General features: G+C 40.9%; 1 protein-coding gene across 14 annotated transcripts in view; it reads right to left on the bottom strand.

Moving 5' to 3' along the window:
• Nucleotides 1–714: 714 nt before the first annotated feature.
• Nucleotides 715–25,634, bottom strand: part of sox5 (SRY-box transcription factor 5) — a 297,848-nt gene continuing 272,928 nt past the window's right edge. For 6 of the 14 annotated variants that reach the window (XM_055006506.1, XM_055006507.1, XM_055006502.1 and 3 more), the window contains 8 exons: nt 23,628–23,789; nt 17,216–17,411; nt 11,495–11,587; nt 10,538–10,713; nt 7,271–7,373; nt 6,179–6,352; nt 5,207–5,423; nt 715–3,660 (listed from right to left, as the gene is read on the bottom strand). In XM_055006506.1, coding sequence (XP_054862481.1) covers nt 3,363–3,660; nt 5,207–5,423; nt 6,179–6,352; nt 7,271–7,373; nt 10,538–10,713; nt 11,495–11,587; nt 17,216–17,411; nt 23,628–23,789 — 1,419 coding nt within the window. In that variant the 3' untranslated portion in view covers nt 715–3,362. The remainder of the gene's footprint in view (nt 3,661–5,206; nt 5,424–6,178; nt 6,353–7,270; nt 7,374–10,537; nt 10,714–11,494; nt 11,588–17,215; nt 17,412–23,627; nt 23,790–25,634) is intronic. The other 8 variants (XM_055006508.1, XM_055006500.1, XM_055006505.1 and 5 more) reach the window with 6 other exon arrangements.

The following is a 25,634-nucleotide window of genomic DNA, read 5'->3' as shown; positions in this document are numbered from 1 at the left end:
AAAAAATGCACCTTTAAGAACTTTTGTGCAGGCTTTTGGACTCTCTGATGATATTTCTGAAAAACACAAGCAGTTATGTTTGAGTGAAGGTGGACTTGGCATAATTAACACATTCTAAAGATAATTTGAACAGTTTCGGCCTTAAAAATGACCCCTAAGAGGCAAAAAAAAAATCGACATTTTGGAACTTGTGTGCATCATTTTGGATCTCCATTGACATTCCTGCAAGATATAAGCATGTATGTTTGTATGAAGGTGAACTTAAAATTAGCACGTTGTTATGGAGCTGAATAAACTGGTTCCGCCTTAAAAATGATGTCTTAAGCGCAAAAAATGCCCCTTAAAGAAGTTTTGTGCATCATTTTGGACTCTTTGTAGATTTTTCTGCATAAAATGAGAATGTATGTTTGTGTGGAGGTGGACTTTGCATAATTAACGCATCGTTATGGAAACAATTGAACTGTTTCCACCTTAAATGAGTTTTAAAGGCAAAAAAAAAAAATCCACCTTTAAGAACTTGTGTGCATCTGTTGATATTGCAGCATAAAATAAGGATGTATGTTTTTGTTTGTGCCATTGTGTGATTGCAAGTGTGGTGCAAAGAAGTGACCAGGACCAGCACAAGTTTTTTTTTTTTTTACTGAACACATTGCTGTCTTTATTAGAGCCTTGTCTGGCAGTAATACTGAAAAAAAGTGAACTTAGAACAGATGGTGGTGGCAGCCCACGGCTTTTTTTTTCTGTTTTTCTTTATTTCTTTGATATTTTTCTTCAAATTTTTTTTGTGAGAGCACTGCGACTCTTTGCTTTTTCTGTGGCATGGATAACATCAATAAAAGAGACAGTAGGGAGAGAAAAAAAAGAAATATACAACTTATATTACACTGTGTTATGAACAAAATATAAATCTATAACTCTATGTTATATTTACATAATTATCTTTCTTGATTTTTCAAGTTGAGATGGTAAGATATTTTTCGTTTTTTTTTCTTGTAATAACTTTGTTTTGAGCTCCACTCATGACTTTGATTGTCTTAAATAATATCATTATCACTTCTCATTGTCTTGATATGGGGGTAAGACCTTGCCAGCAGGGATGATTGATGCCCTAATGCCCCACCCACCCTCCTGAAATGGATCCCCTCTCTCCAGCATAGGGGTTTAAACAATGTTTATGTGACTATACAGCAAAAAAATTAAGACCCAGAAGCTCGATATGTAGCAAAAACACCTATAGCGAGAATAAATGATTGTGAGTTTAGGGGGGATCACTATGTGACGGCACACCTGAAGAGTAGTCATGGCTCCTGTAGCATCACGTGGAGCTCAAACAAAGCAAAAGGGCTCCTGATGAGATAAAGATACTGTAAAAGATTCGCCTGGTCACACAGTGGAACATCCTCGGCGGATCACGGTAAACACTGCTTTCCTATGATTTAGCAAAAAAAATAAAAAATCACTGCGATCACACAATATATGTACAGGATTTTAAAATGGGGGGAAAAAAAGGACAGCATAGGATTTGTTTGGTTGTCATGATAATCTCTTAATTTTCAAATGTTGCTCATGTGCATGTATGTGGATCCGAATCTAAAGGATGTTCCACTGCGTCTGGGCGGCCGGAGTAGTAAAAACAAGGGGACGGGGGTCTCTTTGTTCACAGAAAACAAAATTAAAAAAATTTAAAAAAAAGAGAGGAAACTTTCACATTATACATTATGATAATCATTACAAATAAAATAATAACAATTAATAATAATAATTCAAAAAAAGATGTTCTTCTTTTCCTCAGAGTCTGAGTGCTTCTTAGAAATGGGTTTGGACATGAAAAAAAAAAGAAGGGCTGGCCTCAAGCCCACCCGTCTGCACGATTAATACAAAATATCAAAGGAAGGGAACAAAAAAAAACTTTAGTTTAGATCTAAATACCTACCAGCTAAATAGAATAATGTTTCATTGACTGTCATAGTTTCATATGGTCATGAAAACCCAATAGAGGAGAAAAATAAATTATACTGTACATAACTTACTAAACTTAGGAAACGCTGACCATCCTTATAATTATTGTTAATAATATTATTAGACTAGAGGCAGTTTTGAAGAGAAAAATAATAAAATACAGTATTCAAATACAAACGGAAACACTGACTGGCTGACTTCGCCTCGGCTCCGCCCACTGGGTTACAGCAGGACGACGTGATTAGAGGGAAAAACACTGACGGACAGAACAACAGTTGTGTGTTTGTGTGCGGTAAATAATTACTTGCTTCTTTTCTTCTTTTTTTTTTGCACTAAAAAAACAAAAAAAAAGAAGCGAATGAGCGCACACGGACACACACTCATTTTTTTTTCTTTCCAGCTACCGATGTTGTTTTTGCCCTGGACGAGATCAGGAAAAATTCAGAGGGACGGAGCGAGAAGAAAGATTGTCTCACAACACAGTGCTTTCGTTTCTGCTCCAGAAGAGAGAGACTCCCCCACCCCTTTTTTTTTTCATTTGGGACAGTCCACGCTGTGCTTGGTCAGTCCTGGCTGGACCGTCCCATTGGATTCCAAAACGGGGGAAAGTTGGGGTTGGTCACGAAAACACAAGAGAAAAAAAAAGAGGAATCGGGGGAGGAACCGCTGACGGCACGCTGCGAGGTTGAAGAAAAAAAAATCTTTTTGTTAAAAATAAACGTCTGATGTCTTTCAGGTGCTTTACAACAAAAAAGGGGGAAAAAGAAATGTCTCTTTTTTCTATTATTATTCAAACTTGTAGCACAAAAACAACAAATCACATTCACAAGCCACTTATTGGCACCGTGTACCTGAGTGAGAATATTATAGAACCAAAGAACAAAAAAAGCTGTTTTTTTTAAAAGTGTCTCTTGATAATAAACAGGTCCGCCATCTTAAAGTGTCATCTGTTCGCCTTTGACAGGTCCACTGTTTTTTCATTTTTGAAATGTCTCCTTTTTTCTACAAACGGGGCTAAAAGGTTTGCTTTCTGAGAGCGGATTTTTAAAAGTTCTCCTCACTCGTGGCGTTACACTCCTGCAGTAGTACTCGAATATTCCTTCAGAAACTGGCTTCTCCACCTCCGTCCCAGTTCGTGTAACAGTCAGTGTGAGTGACAGGTCCTGTGCTTCAGTTGATTGATCAGATGCTGGTATCAGGACTCCGGTGGGAGACGGGGGGTAAGTTTGGCTCCGTTAAAGAGTCCATGTTAGTCAGGAGGGACAACGGGTGGCGTTTTTAAGGGGGGGGGAATCGGTTCTCAAGGTGATTGGCAAGAGTTTCCTTCCTGATTGGTGGGATTGTGTGATTTAAACCAGCAGTGATTGGCTTCAAAAGTGGGCAGCGTGGATTCCAGCGCCGTCCTATTGGGTGATGTGGTTCTCGTTGTCGCTGGTGTAGTCGGCCTCTTCGTCCTCGTAGTCGAAGTCGTCATACACGTCGCCGTTGCTGTCGTCTAACCGCAGCTCCTCCTCCTTGATCCGTGGCTCGTCGCCCTTCAGGCCAGGCATGTGGGGGTTCTGGTGGTGGTTGGCGTTGGGCTCAGGGCTGCTGGACATGCTCGAGTGCTCCGAGGGCATCTGGGGCGACGGCATCCCCGCCATGGACAAGGCGCCGGGGTAAACTACGCCTGCAGAGGACAGGGGCAGCTGGCCCTGCTGCCTGTAGGCACAGAGGGGGAAAGTTTCATGTTAGACTTCGATAATACGGAAAAAAAATCCCCCTTAGGCGGATGTTACCCCCATTTTTGGCTGGTGCACCCTTGATGGAGTAATTCAGCAACTGGGAAAATGCATTGTATGCAGAATTAAGGAGAAATCTGTTCATGACCCCTTAAAACTAGTTGCACTGTTAAATTGAGCGTTTTTTTTAAATTTCCTTTCTATGAACACATTTTAGAGAACTGACTTCACATGATAAGCAGCAAATATCAAAGGCAGATCTAAAAATAACACAACTGCATGTAGCAGAAATATGCTTTTTTATTTTCGTTGTCTTTTACAGTACTTGCTTGTGTTGCGACCCCTTCTGGGGCCTCGACCCCCAGATTGGGAACTACTGTTCTTGCGCTTAAGTGAGAGAGCAAGGCTTATTTTAAAAGACAAAATTACCAAAACAACATTAAAAAAAGTTAAAAAGATGGAGTATTTTTCGACCTAACACGCTTAACCCCCTGAGTCCCAACAAGTTTCTGAGCGTTTTTGGCTCCTGTCACGTTTTTTCTCATTGTGGACTCATATTAAGTCCTGCACCTCTATGGAGACAGAACAACCATGACTGGAAGTAGAGAGAACTCAGAAATATTTGCATATGTGCAGTATGACTTAATTATAATGACATAAATTTAGAAAACGAAAGCTGCATTTAATTGATTTTTGCATTATATTTTACATGAATTTAAAAAAAAAAAAACCTATAATCTATATATATATATATATATATATATATATATATATATATATATATATATATATATATATATATATATATATAAAAACATTTTTCAAGTGCCTACAGGTGTTATCAATACTAGAAAAACCAATTACTCCACAAACTATAGATATCTTGCTATTTACATTTTTAATCTGTTTTTGATTGACTGATTGCTTTGACTTATCTGCTCTTTGTAAACACTGCCGGCAATTCAGCCGAAAAATCAGCAATTGTTTGGCTTTTCAGTTGCTAAGTTGCTCCAAGGAGTGCAAAATGTTTTTGTTTGTAACAGAAAACTGTTTATTTTTGTCAGATTTTTAATAGGACGTGTTGAATAAAGTGATTTTAGATGAAATATCATGATTCTACAGTTAGATTTTCTCAGCTGAACCAGACGTCGCACAGGATCAGTTCCTAAAATGTCGATTCTTTGTGTTTTTAGAGGTTTTTCGCTACATAAATGTTGTCATTTTGGTGATTAAAAACAAAACCAAAAAAGATAACACGTTTAAAATTTGGCAGGTTTTGGGGTTCAGAGGGCAAAGACACCTAAAAATTACAAGAAAAAAGACCTAAAAGTTTATTTTTGTTTCTAACTGAAACAGCCACCATTCACATGCCCATCCTGACACAATATTCAATTAATTTCTTGCCTATATTTTATGTATAATGTAAATGTGAAACATCAAATTTGAGTTGAGTATGAAAATGAGTTAAGTCTTGATAGTGGTTTTATTCTGAAGAGTCTAAACACATATCTTGTCAGTGCCCTCACCCCACGCTGAAGTATTGCCTCATTTCTTGTCTGCGGGACCTCATGATGGCCTTGTACTCGCCGATGCGCAGCTTCTTGCCGTCCACCAGGCAGGTGCGTTTGGGCCGCGGCTTGTACTTGTAGTCGGGGTACTTTTCCAGGTGCTGCTTGCTGAGGCGAGCCTGCTCCTCGTAGTAGGGCTGCTTTTCCAGGTTGGTCATGGCTTTCCAGCGGGAGCCTGGACGGAGAGGCGAAAAGAAAGCATTGAAACAGAAACAAGGCGCTCCGCATCACATTTAAATTACCGCGAAACACCCAGATAAAGACGCAAGATTCAGCTAAAGACAGCAAAAGAGGAGGTTAATGAGGAGAGCAGCGGGGACGACAGGTACTCATCTCGGCTAATGAGGACTTCACTTAACCTGCTGTCATCTCTCAGCTCAGTTTCCGCTGCAGATTTGTGCTATCAGCGCCGCTGCATGTGTGTGTAGGTGTAATCTTGAGCGTGTCTTCCCCCCCCAGTGTGTGTTTCATATCTGGTCTGAATTTGCACTTGACTACTGTATGTTTAATGGGTAAAAGCTGTCAGCACTTGGCTGTTCTCTCTCTCTGTCTTTTCCCTGTCTGTGTTCTGCGCTCTGTTAGCAATCGAGAGAGAGAGAGAGAGGAGGCTTATTAAAACCAGATTTCCCTGTGTTATAAAACGCTTAGGAGCTCTTTAAAATGTCAGGGCCGATCCCAGCGGTCTGGGGGAAATGTCAGGCGGCCTCGCGCTGCTTGTTTAATGCATAATGAATTATATCATCATTTGTCGGAGCGGTGCTCTCCCCAGCCGTTCATTAACAGCCGCTTACACAATGCCACCGCTTGTAAGGAAATCAATATTAGTGTGTGTTTGAGGAAATGGGGGTTGGAATACAAGCATCTTTCCTTTTGCTTTGCTGGGTGTTTTTCCCCCCCTGTGTGTATGTGTGTTTTTATTTATTTTTTTACCGAGGATCTTGCTGATGTTGGAGTTGTGCATGTCGGGGAAGGCCTGGAGGATCTTTCGCCGCTCGTCCTTGGCCCAAACCATGAAAGCGTTCATCGGTCGCTTGATGTGCGGCTCACTGCTGCTCCGACCCCGAGCCTCGCGGAATATTCTGGAGTCAGACACGCTAGGGGAGCCTGAGAAGGAAAATAAATAAAGGTGTGAGGAGACAAAAATTAAATAGAGTCCAAAAATAAACATGAAGGAAAAATTTACATGTAATATTGTACATGTGCGTGCTTTTATACAGTATATTATTAAACAAGTGATAAAATTCAGCTCCTAAAATAATTTCAATGAAAAAAATACATCTTCTGCTCATCTTTCTTGAACCATGTGAACATCACAACTTGCCAGCGGGTTTAAAAGACATTGCATCTTTAAAATATTGGCAAAAATTACACTATTTAACATATTCGGAAACTGTAACAACTAAAAAAAAACTTTGGATTTTCAACTTTTGATGCTCCTTGAACTAAGCATTTGTGATGCACTGTTCCTTTGGGAAAATAACCAAATCTAAGCTTAAAATGTTTTATATTTTATCAAAATCACTTTATTCTACATGTCTTATTTAAAAAATTGCCATAAAGTAAAGCAGGTGCTCTAACTAAAAATTCTGTGCTCCTTAGTGCAACCATGAAGCTATCAATCATGCATTTGCAACCAACAGTCACATGACAAAAATTCAGGGACTTTTTAGGCTGAACTGCAGGCAGTGTTTACACAAAACAGATAGGAGACGAGTACGGAAGCCAATTAATAGTATAGACAGTAAAGTGTCTCTTTTTCCAGCATGGGTAACACATGGACACTTGGAATTATGTTGCACATGTTGATTTAACAATTCATTGTTCACCTGATTTAATGTTAAACAATCAAAAAAAAATCAACTGCACGACTTGATTGGTTTAAAAAATTAGCCTACAGTTAGTAAAAAATGTAACAGGAGCCATAAAAATGCCCAGAAACTGCTTGGAGCTCAGAGGGTTAAAAAAAAAAAGAAAATGGGCCACTTTTTGTCCCCCACTGAGTGTGTAAGTATGTTTTCCTACCGTCAGAGTCTCCGCTCATGGTGAAGTCCAGCATGGCATGGCTGAACTTGTCCTCCGCCTGCTGCTTCAGCTGTTGACTCAGACTCTCCAAGGCAGCTTTGTCCTAAACAAGACAAAGAGTCAGAGCATATGAATGAATGAAACCACAAAACGTGCATCCTTTCTCACCCAAACACCTGCTTTTAAATGTAACTTTTATCTTCTATTTCTGATTTTTATAGCAAAAACTGCTACAAATATCTTGATTCAGACGCCCAGTGAGAACGCGGCTGTTCCCTTTTGATCTGAAATAAATCTGTATATAATAATTGCTCTATCAGCGGATCCTGATACAGAGGAAGCGGACAAATAACGGTGGTGATTTCAGTAGATAGGCAGTTTGTGCTTTGGTTCATTTCGGTGTCAGTTTGTGGAAACGTTAATGTCAACATCAAATTGTTTGAGTGCTGTACGCCTGCATGCTTGAGCACACATCTGTGTGTATGTTTGCATGTGCAAGAATGTTGATTACATTTAGTCCTGTTTGGATGTTTACCGCTTTGTGTGTGTGTATACTGCATATTGCGTGTGTGTGTGTGTGTGTGTGTGTGCAGCGACTCCTGGCAGCCACCTGCGAGAGTGGAGTGTTGCGGCTTGCCTCTCTCTTGCAGAGGCCCCCGAGGGTCGACGCATTAGAGAGAGAGAGAACGAGAGAGTGCAGCGCCGACGAGAGCGAGGCCACGCCGCACGGCCCCCTGGGTATTTATTACAACCAATAAAAGGCTGATTTACTGAGCATTTACATGCTTAATGCAAGCAGCCGGCGCAGTCTGAGCTCCAAACTTGACTGCGGACGAACACACACGCTCGCACACAACATGCGCCGCGGCCAACGTTTTACAGTTTAATTATACGATTAGGAGCGCTACCCAAAACACTGTCGTCTTCTAAAACAACCTTCCAAAAAGTGTCCCTCTCCATTTACATGTGACCCCCGCGAGCTGGCTGGCTGCACGGAGGGGAGGGCAGAATGATAATGAAATGCATTTTCTCTGTTTTTTAGTCCAATAGAGTTTAATTGTTAGAGATAATTTCCCCCCCAGATTGGAATAAATAGACACGGGAGGGAAGAGAGGGAGAATAAAAGCCACACAGACACACGCGACTGAAATATGTTTTTTGAAAGCCATTTAAAAAGTATGTTATTTCTGAGTGTCTTGCGTTTTTCGTAAATGTACAATAACCTGGAATTATGGAGTCATTTTGTATGTAAATGAGGAATATTTTAGGAGATTTTCGCAGGGACCTCCTTCAGAAAGCGCGTGCCAGAAAAAGCACAAAACGCGTGTCACACATAGATTTTCAGATTAAATGTGCTGTTTAATGGCTTTATGCGGCATGTAAGTGTGTGATGAGCAGGGAGACGGAGTGGATGACAGCCTAGTCTGACATTAAGCCCCGGTACAGTACACGAGAAAAGTGGATTGAATGGCTGACACTGGAGCCAAGACACAAAGTAGCGACACAACTAATCCTGCGAGTGTGTCAGAGATGACACTGTTGTATCCGAACGCAGAGACGCTTCACGCAGCACAAAGCCAAAGGGGCCGAGGAAACAGGAGGTGGTGTCATTGCGATTTTTATTTCATTTTGTATTAGAAAAGCGGAATTTAAAAACATCAAGACTTGGAATTAAACTGACTTTACTTTATCAGCACAACAAATCAAAATGAAAAATTAGATTTAGATGCTTGGCTGTCTGAAATGAACGCAGGAAATTGATTTTATATAAGTGGAAATAACACATTTCCCCTAGATTTCAAACAGTTGTTTGGCAATTTGGAAAATGTGCTTATTTATAGAAACATTCTAGTTAAAAATATATTCCAAATAATGCTAAAAAATCATCGTAATACACAATTTCCGCTCATAACTTTTTCAGTCTCTTTTATTGTATTCTTACATATTTGCAGGCACTGACTTAACAAGAAATGACAAAAAAAATGAAATGAAATGGTATCTAGTATTTTATTTCCTCCTGCAGTGCATTAAAAGTCTGAATGACTTTGATATTGTGTGCGACAATCTGCAAAATATGCTCCTGAAAAGCAGCTATTCTCAACAGAATTGATCACATTCCTGGCCTCAGCTATTAAAAATACTGTATGTACATATATGGAAGCGTATTTCTGTAATTTGTCTACAATAAACCTGCTTTGAATACACAAATCAGTCTGTCGGAAACATGAAAAAAAAGGTAGAGAGCAAAAGAGACAGATAGAGCTGTTGAATGTCAGCGGTGCAGATGCTTCCAGCACACTGTTTCTCTTTATGAATGTGTGTGTGTGTGTGTGTGTGTGTGTGTGTGTGTGTGTGTGTGTGTGTGTTGCTTGCGCGTGCACCAGCTGACTCCCAATGTGTTTAACAAATAACCACAATTTAGCCACGCTGCCGAGGAGCCGGCGCCGTCATTTCACATTACTGTCTCCTTGACGCTCCGCTCTGCCACACACACTCACATACAACACACACACACACACGCATACACACACGCATACACACACAAACACACACATGCACAACAGCCCTGCAGTGCGCCTCGCAGACACACTCATTACCTCTGCGATGCCTCTGGTTTTTTACCTTATCTGGCTCTGTTTAGCTTCAACACATTTCAGCGGGTACATTGTACACCGATTTACCTCCTACATGGTGCAGCAGGGATGGCACATGGCAAGACAAATTATTACACACTGACAATGAGACGCTGCAGCTTGTGATGACTTTGGAGACTTGAGCGGATTAATGCGTTTAGTCCTCAGAATTTAGGATTTTTTATTCCCCTACTAAGATAAAACGCACTAATTTGTAGTTATTTCTAAGAGACTCGTACAGTTTTTTAGTGTGAATCTTTTGTAATTAATAGAAACAATCACATCACGATGATTATTTCACTACATGTAGCATGTAAACGGGTTATAAATAGCATCATTCCTGCCTTGACTTCTATGTAAGTGTCAGCTGAAGTCGTGAACTTTGAGAGAACACATGTTGTGAGAATAATATCTCGTGAAAACGACATACTGTCTTTGCTTGTGGCGAACGCTCTGCCGCCGCGTTACCGAGTGAGGTCACAGATTTTAATGTGCCATTTGTTATTAACCTCAATACAAAAAAAATAAGACTATTCAGCACCATAAAAAGCCTCGGGGCCAGTTGTCACACTCACGTTGCTAAGGTTACAAGAACGGTCGTGGCATGTAGATGTAACATAAAGGCGGGTTCTACCTTGTCTGAGCGGCCGTTGTTGAGGCTGAGGTTGCTGACGGCGGCCACCTTGGCGTCCAGGACCTGCTGCTCTCGCTTCAGCTGCTCCTTCATCTGCCGGGCCTCGGCGAAGGCCTTGGTCACCGCCTCGTGGTCGTTCAGGTAGGCTGTTGAGGACAGCGATGACAACAAGTCTGCTGAGACGCAAACGAAGACAGAAGAAGACACAAACAGAGAAAGAGGGTGATCAGTTAACCCTATGAAACCAGGCAATGTCTGGACGTTTTCTCACTGTGGGCTCATTTTACCACTGCAATATAAAGTCCTGTACATCTATGGAAACAGAACAACCATGACTAGAAGTAGAAAGAACTCAATGATATCTCCTGTGCAGTAACACAATTATAATGCTATGAATCATACAAAACTGAAAAGCAAAAGTTACATTTTTCGCTTATTTATTTTTTATAAAAATTGATAAAACCTGGAATCAACATGTAAACGAGTTCTCTGAGTACCCACAGGTGTTACAATACTAGAAAAACAAAAATGGTGACTCCACCTACTAGATATATTTTACTACTGACATTTTTAATCTGTATTCACACTCGTCTCCTATCTGTTACACAGCCTGCAGTTCAGCTGAAAAACTCCCTCAATTTTTGCCACATGACTGTTAATTGCAGGTGAGTTACTATTAGCTCCCCAGTTGTGTAAACGAGTGCAGAATTTTTAGTTTTTTTTTTTTACAGATTCTGCTTGTTTTCAATGCTTTATTTGTCTTGCATTTTTAAAAACATAACAGAATAAAGTGATTTTAATTTAATATCACGATTTTAAGCTCAGATCTGAATATGTCTCCCGAAGGAGCTGCACGTCGCAGATGATTAGTTCAAGAGCAATCAGGTTTTTTTCATGCTTTTAGTTTCTGGCTCTGATAATGGTGCAATTTCTGCAAAGATAACGAGCCTTTCAAACCTGTGGCACGTGGGGTTTTGGTGTAATTCCGATATTCATTCATTAGCAGCGACTGAAGATGCAGGTGAGACTCACGCTGAGCGTCTTTGTCTTCTGTGCAAATACAAAAATATTGCTGTCAAAGAAACATCTAGAACAGCATTCTGCTTGCGCTGTAGATGAGCAAATGGATGTGTGTTTATTTTTGGGAAGCTGGCAGGAGGTTTTCATCCAGAATAAATCTTCTCCTGAACCATGAGGTAAAGACATTAACATAACACTTGACGACGAGGGGAGTTTGTCGGGGCATTTGTGTGGAATGGATGTGTGTCTGTTTCCTCTCAGACTAACGCGCACACACACACACACACACACACACACACACACACACACACACACACACACACACACACACACACACACACACACACACACACACACACACACACACACACACTGACCACTTGACTGTCGAGCTGGGTGATGTGAGTCAGAGTGCTTCAAGCTGCCCACCACCTCCCCACCTGCCACGCAGAAAATACCACAAACACCCCTTTAAATCACATTAAAAACACACATGCAGATGTCTGACGGCATCTTTGAAGGGAAGGTGGCCAGATGACTCCTATTATGGCTAAAAAGTCCTGCTAATTTCAGAACATCTGCTCTGCCGGCCGAGCAAAGATCACATCCCCCCCTCTTTTTTTTGCTCCTCCTCGCCGCCTATTATTCATATTATTTCTGCAGCTTTAATCGCCGATGAGGCATCTGCTTTGGCTGTGTGTGCGCCGCTGCCGCTATCGCCTCGCTCTATCAGCCGGGTTAGTTCTTAACAAAGAGCCGCGGCCGGCTTATGAGGCCTTTATCTGCGCTAATCCGCACCGCTAATGCCATCTCAGGCCAGATTACCAGCTTCAGATTGGTAATGACAGAGCCGTGAACTCTTTCAGAAGTCATAACCGGAAAATCTGGATGTGAGCAAGGCCAAAAAAAATAAAAAATCGGGGGGGTGAGAGAGGACAGAAGAAAAAAGAGAGAGGGTGATGGAATCCGGTGGCAGTCAATTTTAATCTGTAGGGAGGGAGGGGACGGACAGATATATTCTTGTACACATGATTGTGTGCGTCGCTGAAACTGACAGAAATGCCAACCATCCAGACGAGTGAATGTGACCCAGATAGGGAGGGAGGAGGGAGGAGGGAGGAGGGAGGAGGGAGGAGGGAGGAGGGAGGAGGGAGGAGGGAGGAGGGAGGGCGTCTCTATTTCTTTCTTTCTCTTGCTCCACTCACAGAAGTTTTTTTTGTTGTTGTTTTTGAAATCTCCACAGAGGTCAAGGGGGGGAAAGTGTGTTTTAAAGATGAAGACAAATGCGTGATGGAGATAAGAGTTAAAGGCGCTGACAGCCTTCAGTTTGCTTCGAGATGAGTTGATGTGTGGACGGATGGACGGATGACGACTTTTGAAACATGCCTTCAGGTTGATAGGTGTCAAAAAACAGAAAAGAAGAAGGTGCAGCGTGGAGAAGTTATTGAAGCTTAAATTGGATGCATTTGCTCCTCAAAAACTTCATATTTTCCAGAATTGTCCCTTTTACATGGTTATATTGTTACATATTCCACAGTTTTACGTCATTATTCTATCTGCATCGACATGGAAGCAGCATTTTGACATAGTAAGAGGTTGAGATGAAGATTTTTTAACACTTTATAAACAATAAAACACTTCCAGCTGTTCCTGTTTTAGCAAATTCGTGAGTTGAAACACTGTTAATAGTATTTTTACTGACCGAGTTCCTTTTCTTTTATTATCGTACCTGGTTATGTTGCAAATGAGGCCTCTGTACCTAAGTGAGTTTAAATAAAGGTTGAATAAATTAATATGTTTGAGTTAATTTTTTTTTGTCAGTTTTGCCTTCGTTATTTAGTACAATACGGATGAGAAGAAAGGACAAGCGGTAAATATATGTCATGTGAGATACTTATTTTCTCAGTATCGTCTCATCTACTCTAGTCTTATTTTAGTTTAATTATTGTATTTTCTGTCATGTCTCATACTTAGAGTATATCTTTTTGCTGTTCTACAAGGGACTGCATTTCAAATTTTGTGCAATTTTTCTTTTTTCTAAGCAATATCTGGCAAAAGTTTGATCTTATTTAAGATAATACATCACTTTTTTCTTGTTTTTTTAGTAATTTTGGACAAAATCTTCATCATTTTGCATTTGCCCATTGGAGAAAGTTTAGCCATTTTGGGAAATTTGGCTCATTTGTACTTGTTTTTGGACACATTTGGAGTTGCTTTGGATGAGTTATGAGTCATTTTGCAGAAGTTTTCAATCAGTTTGGGCATTTTCTCAGTTATTTTGGCTAGAGTCATTTGGGATTCAAACCAAGGACTCACAGCTGCTGGTATTCACATCGATCTAGCATACATCCTGCTACATACACCCTACACCTTATAGGGTGTTTTAATCTTTGAAAAAGGATCATATTTTCGTCATTTTGGATATTTTTTTAGTTATTTTGGTTAGGGTCAGGCGGGTTTCAAACCGAGGACTCACTGTTGACAACATTTACATCAATCTAGCATACATCCTACTATTTATAGGGCATTTAAATCTTTGAAAAGGGATCATATTTTACAAACCTGACAAAAATTTAATAGAAATCTAATAGAAAATCAGTGATGTGACAAGTAACTGAAGCTGTTGTACCTTTTTTCCCATTGAAAAAAAAACAAAACAAGGACATATCAAGGCTTAAACACTTTACTTGAGCATTTTTATAACATTTAATGCGTGTATTTAGAATAAACTTATGTGTACATTGCTACTTTGAAATTTCCATTTCATATGTATGTTTATGTTCCTATTCAAATAACCCTAGAAGAAATCTATAATCTGCACCACCCACACACACAAACATAAAGCTCCCAGATCAAATCGACCCCCCCTCTGGACTCTGTTCCAATTTGTCTGCCCCCATCCATCCCCTCTGAACTTGTAACAGGAATCCTAATAATAAATGAAAACTTCAGTGGCAACAGATGGGAGCCATAACGACGACGACACGCCGGTCCCCAGCGCGCAGAAAAATAATTCAGCGGGGATCACACACAAACTTTAAACACTGTAATCCATTTTTCCCGAACAAAAAACATCTGGGACCGAAAATCCACTAATCTGATATTAAATCCGCCGATTTGTTGAAAAACAGTGAGATTAGCCAGGAAGTCAGAACGGAGAAAAAAAAAAAAAAAAAAAGACTAACTGCCTATTGCATAGATGCAGGAGGAGGAGGAGGTGGGATTGTGTTTGTGCTTTGTGTGTGTGTTGGAGTGTGTGTGTGTGCTGTCATTGTGTCATTAATGCTGGGTGTTTGTGCTGTCCTGGTTCATGTAAGAGGCTTGTCTAATCTCATTGGTGATACCTCCTGTCTGTCATGCACTCCCCTCTGTATTATTCCCCCGCTTCATTGCACTGGAAAAAAAAAAAGAAAAAAGAAGTGCTAATCCTCATCCCTCTCTCTCTCTTCCCTTCCTTCCCCTCCACTCCAATGTCTCTCTGTCTCTTTCAGTTCACTAATAAACACATAACAATAAAGCAGCCCGCGGGCAAAATAGCGACACGGAGGAAAAACACAAACACACTAATTATAGCCTGTTACATATGTGTAATATTTGAACTATCGGCGTCGTGTGAAAAATGGATTAAGAGGACAAAATAGTGATTCATTTATGTCACTTTTTTTTAAATGTATGTGTGCATATGGCCGGGTTTGATTATGGCACTGGCACTGGCACTGGCGACAATGGCAAAAAAAACAAAACGCTATTCTTGTCATCGCCACTGCTGTGTTCCCTAAAGATATTTAATTTTCATGATGGGAGCAATTTGTACTTAAATGTACACAGCAATCAGTGTGTGTGTGTGTGTGTGTGTGTGCATTATGTTTTAGCATTGTTGCTATATTTACCAAATTAGATCAGAAAACATTACACTTGAAATCATATAGGCCAGAAAACACAACTTCAAGTGTTGTGTTTTCTGATTTTTGCAATTAATTTAGTAAATGTAGCACAAATTATTGTTAAAACGGTGCTAATGATTCCTAAAAACTCAAGAAACAGTGTTTATTGCTAACGCTTTTAGAAATACAATACACAGGCAGGAAATCAGTACCTAATGACGTATGCAGTTCTCTGAGGAGTTTTTGTCATCGAGGTAAAACATTACAGAACATTCTTCCCTGAGACATTCATACAGTGTTTCCTGATTCCAAAGCAATGCAGCATTAGGAAAGGAATGTCAGGGTTCTCACAGCGTTACTGCTTTAGAAAACGTAAAGTTTGAGCTGAACACATCACTAGAACTTTGTAAAACTTTCTGCCTGGGAGAATGTCTGGCTTGTTTGTAAACTCTCTGAACGCTTTTTTCTAATCAACGTGAAACCCTCTGAACTCCAGGCAGTTTCTGGGAGTTTTTTTGTTTGTGCTTGTCACGTTTTCCCTCACTGTGGGTCATTTTCCACCGCAATATAAAGTCCTGCACCTCTACGGAAAAGGCAAAACCATGGCTAAAAGTAGAGGGAACTCAAAAATGTCTTTTGTGCAACATAACAGAGATCTGATGCCATAAATCAGAAAAATAGATAAGTCAAAAGTTCTGATTTCTTATTTCAACTAAAATTGAAAAAAAACTGACATCAACATGCAAGATTTTCCAAGTGTCCACAGGTGTTGGAAACATTGGGGGGGAAAGCTGTTCTTCAACATACTATCAGCCTTTTACTACTTGTATTTTGAAAATGCATTTCAGCCCAGTTCAGATGAAAAGTCCCTTAAGTTTTGTCATACGACTGCTGGTTGTAGTTCAGTCACTAGTAACTTTCAAATTGTGCCAAGGAGAGAATTTATTTTTTTGGAGAATCTGATGAGTGGACATGGTTTATTTTTAAATGAGACATGTAGAATAAAGTGATTCTGAAATATAATAATTTTGAGCTTGGATTTAGTTCAGTTTTCCAACAAAATATCATGGATGAGTAGTTCAAGGACTGTCAGAAAGTTGAAAATCTGGCAATTCTTTCTGTTTTTACAGTTTCTGGCTCTATAAAGTGCCTAATTTTGGCAGTGTTTTAAAGACAACATGCCTGTCAAACCTGTTAGCAGGTTTTAAAGTTCCGTTTGTTATTAAAATAGTAGCAGTTTGAAACTTCTTGTTGGTATGTGGCGTTATTTTGAGTTGCCCTAAGAAAACTGTACTGGCTGATGAGCCTTTCCACTATAGTTAAGTTGAGCATTATCTTAATAAGTTTTTCGAAGAACTTTGAAATGGCTCTTAATTTGTGCCCTAAGGTGCAAGAAACAGCTAGAAAAGATTTATTTAGGCACCATACACTTTGTTTCAAAGAACATTAGCAAAAATTGTTTTTTTGAGGAACCCTCAAAGGCGAAAGAACTCTCTTTAGCCACCATAAACAGGGTTCCCAAGAACCTTAGCAAAAAGAGGTTCTTTAAGAAAACATTTCTTCTTGATTAGATTTCATGTATGTGGCTTTGTAGAAAGATGACATCTCCATACTTCATTCTGTGTATAAAACTTTCTCTATACGGTCAGGCGAAATTGTCGTCAATAAGCACCAGACGTATTTGAATTTAGATACAACTAAAGATGTGATTGGTGTATTAACCTCACTTTACCTGTGGTGTGTGTGTGTGCGATGAGCACTTAAATCCACTTACCTATCGAGCTGACTCTGGTCGGCGGTCCTCCAATGCTGGAGGGGGCGACGCTGTGCTTCATGGAGCCGGCAGGGCCCAGCTTGGTGGCGGCAGCAGCAGCAGGGACCTGTGGGGAAGTTGGGGGGGAGTTGGGTGACTTGCTCTCGGATGCCTTAGGCTTGGCCGACAGGTTCAGTGGCTGTGCACCCTCACTGTCCTGCAAAAACCAAAACAGCACAGTTTCGCCCGCTGTGACCACCGTTGGAATTTGGAAGCGGGAGGCAGGGGAGGGCGAGGGGGGGAGGAGGAGGAGGAGGACCCCTCGCCCTCCCTCACGGAGACCAATGGAGGCTTTGACACGTGCTAATTAAACAGGAGCCCATGCACAGCGATCTGAGGCAAGCCTGGCGGGGGGAAACTGATGACGAGGTGCATGCCACTGCCTGTCTTCAAACAGCTTTGTGATACAATATTACATAGAAAAAAAAAAGAAGTAAAAAAAAAAAAGAAATATTGACATGTTTCGGTGAAAACCACTGACATTCACATGCAAAGTAACCGACCGGCAGAGTCATGCAAGTGCACACTCCACATGCAGCAAACACGCTTCAAACAAGGTCACTGACAAGACGTCAAACCGTTCTTTGGACAAAGAAAAACACCTTCCCGAGACCATCTTTAGAGGTGTGACACTCGAAAGACACTGTATCGAACATCGAACAGAAAAGAGGACTTTCTGTCAATTCAATGTGCATTTGGTTCATTCGAAACGGGTCGCAGTCGAAGATAACGGCCTCAAAGACGACCCAGCGAATCATCAATACAACTTTTAAAGGAGCCGTTTGTAGGCACCAGTGGTATTTGTTAAATTCCTCCTCACTCCGCAGCAACAACTTCAACACAACAGTAAGTAAAACCCGGCATGTGGACCACCGCACGACGCTGGAGGCTGTTATCACGTTAACTGTCATGGTAACATCGCCCCTGCTGATGACCTAATCCAATCAGGGGGGACCTCGGAGGGTCACATGACAGGAAGGGAGGAATTAGATCGCGGAGGGGCCAGATGTACGCCGACCACTCTGTGTAATTAAAACGCCGCAATTAAAAAGCCAGACACAACATGGGGGCAAGGGACAGCTTAATGGACTGGCAAGTTACAGATACACAACAATAGCGTCAAAACGGGGGCTGTGTTGGTTGTTTTGTTTCATGATTTAAAAAAAAAAAGAAACCTGAATTAACTCGCAGCATTACAGGTGTGCTTCTGTCGAGAAATTGAGACCTTACGACGGAACAGAATAGACACGTTATTTGTCTTTATTTTCTGGTCATTAGTCTAATTGCTGCTTAAACTGGCATACAGTGGGATCCAAAAAAAAAAAGAAGAAAAGGCGAGAAAGTATTGTGTGTGCGGCATATCCACTCATTAAGGCCGACTTTCCCGATTCCCACTCCTTGAGTCGTACTAAGCCTTATGAGCCCCTCACAACTCAATTAAGCCCTTCCAATTAAGCCCCCTACATACGTGTGTGTGCGCGATCGCCGGTTTGTGTGCGATGAGGCCTAACCGGATTGTCCTTCATTAGGGGGGTCTTTCTAAATAGATGGAAGACCCCCAAAGATGCCTTGAGTGAGACAATGGGCCGGAGAAGAAGAGGGAAAAGAAAGGAGGAAAAAAAAAACGAGCTGGGGGGATCTTCTCAATCCTGACCCATATTATGGTGGGCTTTGGCTGGGAACGCGTTTGAATATTTATTACAAATAGATAATGCCTCTTGTACAGTGGAATGGGGGAGTTTCCTCTTCGCGCCAAACCAAATCCTGCGGTGGGAAGGTGGCCAACCTGCATTATGCCAGTGTGGAGGAATTAGTTTAGACAGTGGAGCTGAGAGGCTTGGACCGACTTGTTTATGTGTGTGTGTGTCATTGTGAGACATTGTTCAACAAGCTCTAAATCTCATGACAGTGTGCTTGCTTGCGTGCGTGTGCGCGCGCGGTTGTGTCGCCTCTAAAGCCTCTCGGAATCTCGAATTAATACAATTGCTTTTGTGTCTCTCTTGGCTGATGAAACAGTCTCCAGCTTTGAGACCGAAAACATGCAGAGTGACAGCGAGAGCCAGAGGGACGGAGAGGAAGCAGAAGGGGAGTGATAATGCTCATGAACGAGTGTGTGTGTGTGTGTGTGTGTGTGTGTGTGTTTGTGGGCTGTATTTCACTTCTGCGGATGCCGACATGCGAAAAGCGACATCAGGGTTCTGCATCTTATCACGGGAGCTGACGGTTCAATTAACAGGACAAGTGTGTGTGCCGCTACCGTTTATCCCGGTCGGGTCTCGCTGTGTGTAGGTGTTTGTTGCCACGGTCATGTCAAGACCTTTAAATGTGCCTCCCTTTATTCATCCCTCTCTCTTTTCCTTTGCTTTCCTCTCCTTCCCCCATTCAGCTCCATATAAGTGGCTGTTCAGATATTAATTATATTGTCATATCAAATTCTATTAGACGGCGGAGTAAACGCATTCTTATCTGGCACCGATTCAACCTTCCTCCACTTCACATTTTCAACTAATTAGTGTATTTGGAAGGGACAATTGTGATTGTTTTCTATTTGCCTGCTTTATTTTTTTCCCTTAATTCCAGCAGGCCTGTTGCCTCGACGCTACCTGTCAGACTGAAAGACTTATTTAGCTTCTGAATTGTGAGAGTCAGTTCTGAATGTGTTTGATAAGAAAACACTGGTAGGCTTTTAATCCTCTGAACACCCCAAACTCACCAGCAGTTTTAAAATGCATGTTTTTTTTCATTCAGAAAAATTACACCATTTATCAGAGCGAAAATCTACAGAACCAGACTTTCTGACAGTCCTTGAACTCATCATGTGGGATTTGTAGTTTCAGCTTGATGAAAACCACTACATTCTACATGTTTTACTAAAAAAAAATCACAGAAAATACACTATTTGCACTAAACAGATTATGTAAAAAATTAAAAATTCTGTGCTCCTTGCTGCAACCGTGAAACCATTAGTGACTCTGCTGTGACCAACAGTCACATGATGAAAATTCATGGACTTTTCATCTGAATTGGGCTGAACTGCAGGCTGTGTTTACACAGTGCAGCTAGAAGACAAGTATGGAGACAAAATATAAATATAGATAGTAAAATATCTATAATATGTAGAACCATTACTTTTTCAGTATTGGTAACACCTATGGACACTTGGAAAAAGGTTCCATGCGTTGATTCCAGGTTTTATCAATTTTTGTAAAATCAATAATCCAAGAAATTAATTTTTTGACTTTTTTAAAAATGATTTGTGACATTTTAACTTTGATATACTACAAAAAAAAAGAGAATTTTGAGTTCTGTCTACTAGTAGTCATGGTTGTTCTGTTTCCATCGAGGTGCAGGACTTTATATTGCAGTGAAAAATACGCCCACAGTGAGCAAAAATGCCCAGAAACTGCTTGGGGTTCACAGTGTTAGGAGGTCATACTTTCATAGTTACATTAGTCTAATAGCGTGCATAAAGTGAATTTCTTAAATGTATCCACTAATAATGTATAGCACATTTTATATGGTCATTATGGGATGCATGTGCAATATGCAGTAATAAAAGACACATTCAGATCTTTCACTTACTGTGAGTAAAAGTGATAATAAATGCTTTTACTCCCTAAGTAAAAGCATGGCTTTTAAAATTTTAGCACCTGTCACGACTTAATAATAGTGCTGTTTATTCTATTCATTATATTGTTAGAATATTTTGTCAGATCAATTCATATGCAAGAAATATCTCAAAACGTAGACCTGATGTCAATGATGTCATTTGTAATGATGTATGAAATATTAATATGCAAGTTGGGATAAATAAAGTGGATTAAAAATGACATTATTTCTCTCTTAAATGCAGATAAATGGGAGCGTTAGGTATCATAAAATGGACATACTGAAGAGATCCAGATTGTACTTGAGTACAGTACTCAACTGAGTGTCCTTCAGCCTCTGCATGTACATGATGCATGTCAGTGAGTGGGCTACATATGGTGCATCATTGGGATCACACTACTGTATGAGTCTGTATGCATGCTTGCCTACATCTGAGAATCCACTCTTGCATATCAGAAAGCTGCATGTTAGCTGCAGTGATTTGTGTGTGTGTGTGTGTGTGTGTGTGTGTGGGGGGGGGGGTCAGTATAGTGTCTTGTTCTACACCTGTGTGTGTATATGTGTGTGCATTTTTTAAAAAGTGTGTGTGTCCGTGTCTCACCCGAGGGTAAAGCACTTAAGCGGTGTGTGCCTGAGTCCAAGCAGCTGTGAGCGGCGGCAGGCACTGGGTCTCTAAATGACTGGAGACCTGAGATAGAGCCCACAGGGGGAGCACACCTCTGAAATATACATGTCACTCGACCGGAGACGGAGAGGGAAGGAGCGAAGGGCCGCTTCGGTGGTCAGAAAGAAAGGAAAGGAAGAAATTTAAAAACTCCACAGAGCACTCTACTAATGTTTGTCAACTGCTCTGCGGTCAATCGGCCATTTTGGCTCCCGCCGTGGTCCGAGTCGGTCCACTCCCCAGTCGGTCACTCCCGCTGGACCGGTACAGGCCATTTCAACTCCCCACTTTCCCTCCACCACAAGCCACAGCTCTTGCCCAACTCCATATATATGGTAATAAAATGTGTGTGACAGTGGGGCGCGATGGTTGTAGTGTGTTTGTGGCTGATGGACAAGGAGGCAGGGGTCAACGACAAGCTTCAATCTGTGCCATGAGCTGCCCGGCCAGAGTGTGGATGCAGGGGTCGGTCAAGGAGAAAGCAAAGAAAAAGACGTAGTATGGGAATGTAAGGAAAGGAAACGGGAAATTTGATTCATGTGGCAGAAAGTGAAGCAAAAAATGAGAATTCAGATGGTCAAACTCAGTGGGATTTCGACAGCCTTGGACGAATCTGATTCTACGTGTTCGTCCTCACAGATCGTAGAGGTGGACTGGGGGGGTTGGGGAGGTGGTCAAAGTCCCAACGGTCCAAACCAGATATTCATAGAATTCCACTTGGATGGACACGAGGCTTGTCTTCGGCCCTATTGGGCAGCCAGCCGAGAAAACGACACGAAACACCAATACATCCTGAAATGTGTTGCTACCAGATAGCAGCTGGAGTTTTGTGATAAAGTTGGGCTGTTTGATTTGCGGAAGTGAGGGAGAAAACTGCAAGTTTTGTCAAGTCGGAGCTGCTCAGGACACTTGTTTGATTGGAAAAATGAAAAAAAAAAACCACAAAAAAAACAGGATGCAATGCAAACAAGCTCAGGACCACGTTGTCAGCTCATGCATTGTAGTGAAACACAATCTGGTTTACTCTCTCACACTGTGTGGTAACTTTAGCTAGAACAAAGTGGACACGGTTACTGTAATTAGGCTGCAAAAGTCATAAATGAGTCCAGAATATTGTATTTTCCTGAATTATCAGGAAGAAGTTAAATTTGGTTTCTATAGAAATCAACTTGTATCAAGGATTTTGAGGATTTTAAAGCACTCTGCTAACAGATTTCTATTGTATTTCAAGAAAGTAAAGCTTTAATTAAGAAATAGAAATAGTTTTGATGTCTAATAATAAAAATTGAATGCTATTTCCTTTAAAATCATAAAATAGGGGTTAACCCTCTGAACCCCATGCTGAAAGGCATGTTGTCTTTTAAAAAAAAAAAGTCAAACTTACACTATTTATCAAAGCCTGAAACTGTAAAATGAGAAATAATTGTCACATTTTCAACTTTCTGATGATCCCTAAACTAATTTGTGTGATATTTTCTTGGAAAACTTGACTAATACTAAGCTTAAAATTGTGACAATTCATGAAACTAATTTTACTCAACATGTGTCATTTAAAAAAATTGCCAAAAATAAAATATGTGCACTGATAAGATTTTGTAAAAAACTAAAAATTCAGTTTTTTTCTTTGCAACTGTGAAGCCAAGAATGACACAGCTATAACTGACAATCACGTGACAAAAATTCAGGGACTAGTCGGGTGAACTGCAGGCAGTGTAACACAGCCAATAATAGATTAGCAAACATTTCTATGGAGTGTAGAGTCACTATTAATTTTTCTGCTACTATTAACATTTGTGTGCACTTGAAAAAATACTGTACATGTTAATTGTAAAGGGACGTATAACTTTCTTACACTATGCTAAATACATTTTTGAGTTCTCTCTGCTTCTTGCCATGATTGTGCTGTTTTCATAGAAGTGCAGGACTTTATATTACAGTAAAAAAAAGAGCCTACAGTGAGTAAAAACATGGCAGTGGCAGGGTTCAGAGGGTTAATATTGACCAAGCAGCCTTGTTAAGTCCAATTTTTTGGTATTTAAACACACAAACATGCCCACACACAGGCAAACACACACGGATACGGTTATGTTTTTTGCTTACCTTGGTCTTGGGTGGCGGGGAGCTGCGGCCCTTGTCGCTCTGTGGGTGTGTGTTGGTGGGTGGGGAGTGTGTGCCCAGGTTGGCCTGAGGGGGGAGGCTGCCTCCGTGCTGCTTGGCCCCTGGAGAGACCTGCATGGCTGCCAGCTGGGCGGCATACAACTGCTGCAAGGTCCGACAGACAGGTAGAGAGAGGGAGACAGGCAGGGAGGGAAGGAGGTGGGTCGCGGGGGTGAGGAGGCGGCGGTGGGGAGGGAGGCATAAAAGAAAGAAAAGGGAGAAGAAAGGGATGACATGAATAAATGAATACTCGAGAGCGCACAAAAAAAAAAAAGAGAGAAGCTGGCTAAAAAGCTCTGGAAGAAGAGGCCATTAGTGGCTCGGCCTCTGTTTGTGTGACAGAGGGACATCTCTACTGTCATCCTCCTCCCTCCATCCTCACCCCATGGGAGAAGCGCTAACAGCCTCTCTGACAGGCCCAGAGATGGCCCATGTCCCCTCCAGGTGCATCGTGGGAGAAAGGCAAACATTCCAGGCTATCGAGGTCACGCCGGAGAGCCTGGCTCTCGCTCAAGGTGAAAAAAAGTGATGATGGAGGAGGAAAAAAAACGAGAGAGGGGAGAGATTTGTGAAGCTACATGCCAGATGGGACATGCCAGAAGTGTCTTGTGGCTCTGTGATGTTTTCAGCGACGACAATAAGACGCAAATAGGTAGAAAACGAAGATAAATTGATTCAATAACTGCTGCGCTGGGAGACACAAAAAAAATATCATTTTCCCTTATTCTTATTTATGTATTTAATTAATTTCCAATTAAATAAAAGCATTATGGTGTGAGCTGCTATGGTGTGAACATACTCTGGTGATATTTATGCAATACCATTGTATCACACAAAACAGTCTCTGGCCAGTATTTCCACAGCAACAGACACAGCGTAATATTCACAACTTGGAAGCAGCTTCAATATTCATAAACGCTTCTTTCTGTCTCTCTGTCTTCCTCCTCAAAATCATCCTGCAAAGCTCAATTACTTTCATGTCGGCTAATACAAATCTCCAAGACGCAGTTTATTTTTTTTTGTTTTGTTTTTTGTGTGTTGCTCAGAATTGTCATTCCTCCCTCTGAAGAGCAACAGAACGGTTGTTTTTGCGAGAAGTAACTGATGTGTGTGTGTGGTTTTTTTTTTAATAGTTATAATTGTTATTATTTATTTCTGCTGGAATATTTTTCTGGAAGACGACCATCCTTTTTTTTTTTTGAGTTTAACTTCCGTCCTTCTGTTGGCGCTTGGCTGCCGGCCACCGGCGTCAAACAAAGGCTGGTTTATGCAAATGGACAAGGAAGAGATGCTGTCACTGCTATTTCTCTATCCATCTCTCTCTGTCGGTTTGTAGCTCTCTCTATCTCTCTTGACAGCCACATTAGCTTCTGCTCTCCTCTGCTATCTTAAATAAAGACATTTATCTCAACAAGATGAAAAAAAACATTCAAACTGGCTGCAAGAATGCTCACACAAAGACATACTTTTTGGAAAAATGTCATATTTGAATGTGTAATCGTCTTTGCCCGACTGTCACTCACATGTGGCGACAACAATATTCACCATCCAACAATGTTTTCTGATTCTGCTGCTTTTATTGAGTTCCCAAACTTTTATTTTCACTCTAACAGCAGACACCTGCCACTGCAATGAGGAAAATTGTTGTTTGTAAGAAAAACAAACATTTCCACATTTGATTTCTTAGAGGCTTTTCTCATGAGTGCAGTAATTTCAAAAGTTTAAAAAAAAATAAGCAAGTGAACATTTCTTTTGTTAAAAATATCAGATGGCATAGATTAGAGTTTGACTGATGCTGAATATCTGAAGCAGATACCAACTTCAGGGGGTAAGACATTTTGCTATATTTATTGATATTGTACATATATTCACATATAAGTTAAGGTCAAATGCCCAAAGAGTCGATAAGGGTTTCTGATTTAAAGGCGAACTTTGTCAATTTAGCACATG

Source organism: Amphiprion ocellaris, chromosome 21 (assembly GCF_022539595.1).
Source record: "Amphiprion ocellaris isolate individual 3 ecotype Okinawa chromosome 21, ASM2253959v1, whole genome shotgun sequence".
Classification (NCBI taxonomy): Eukaryota; Metazoa; Chordata; class Actinopteri; family Pomacentridae; genus Amphiprion; species Amphiprion ocellaris.
This window is presented reverse-complemented; position numbering and strand designations above follow the sequence as displayed.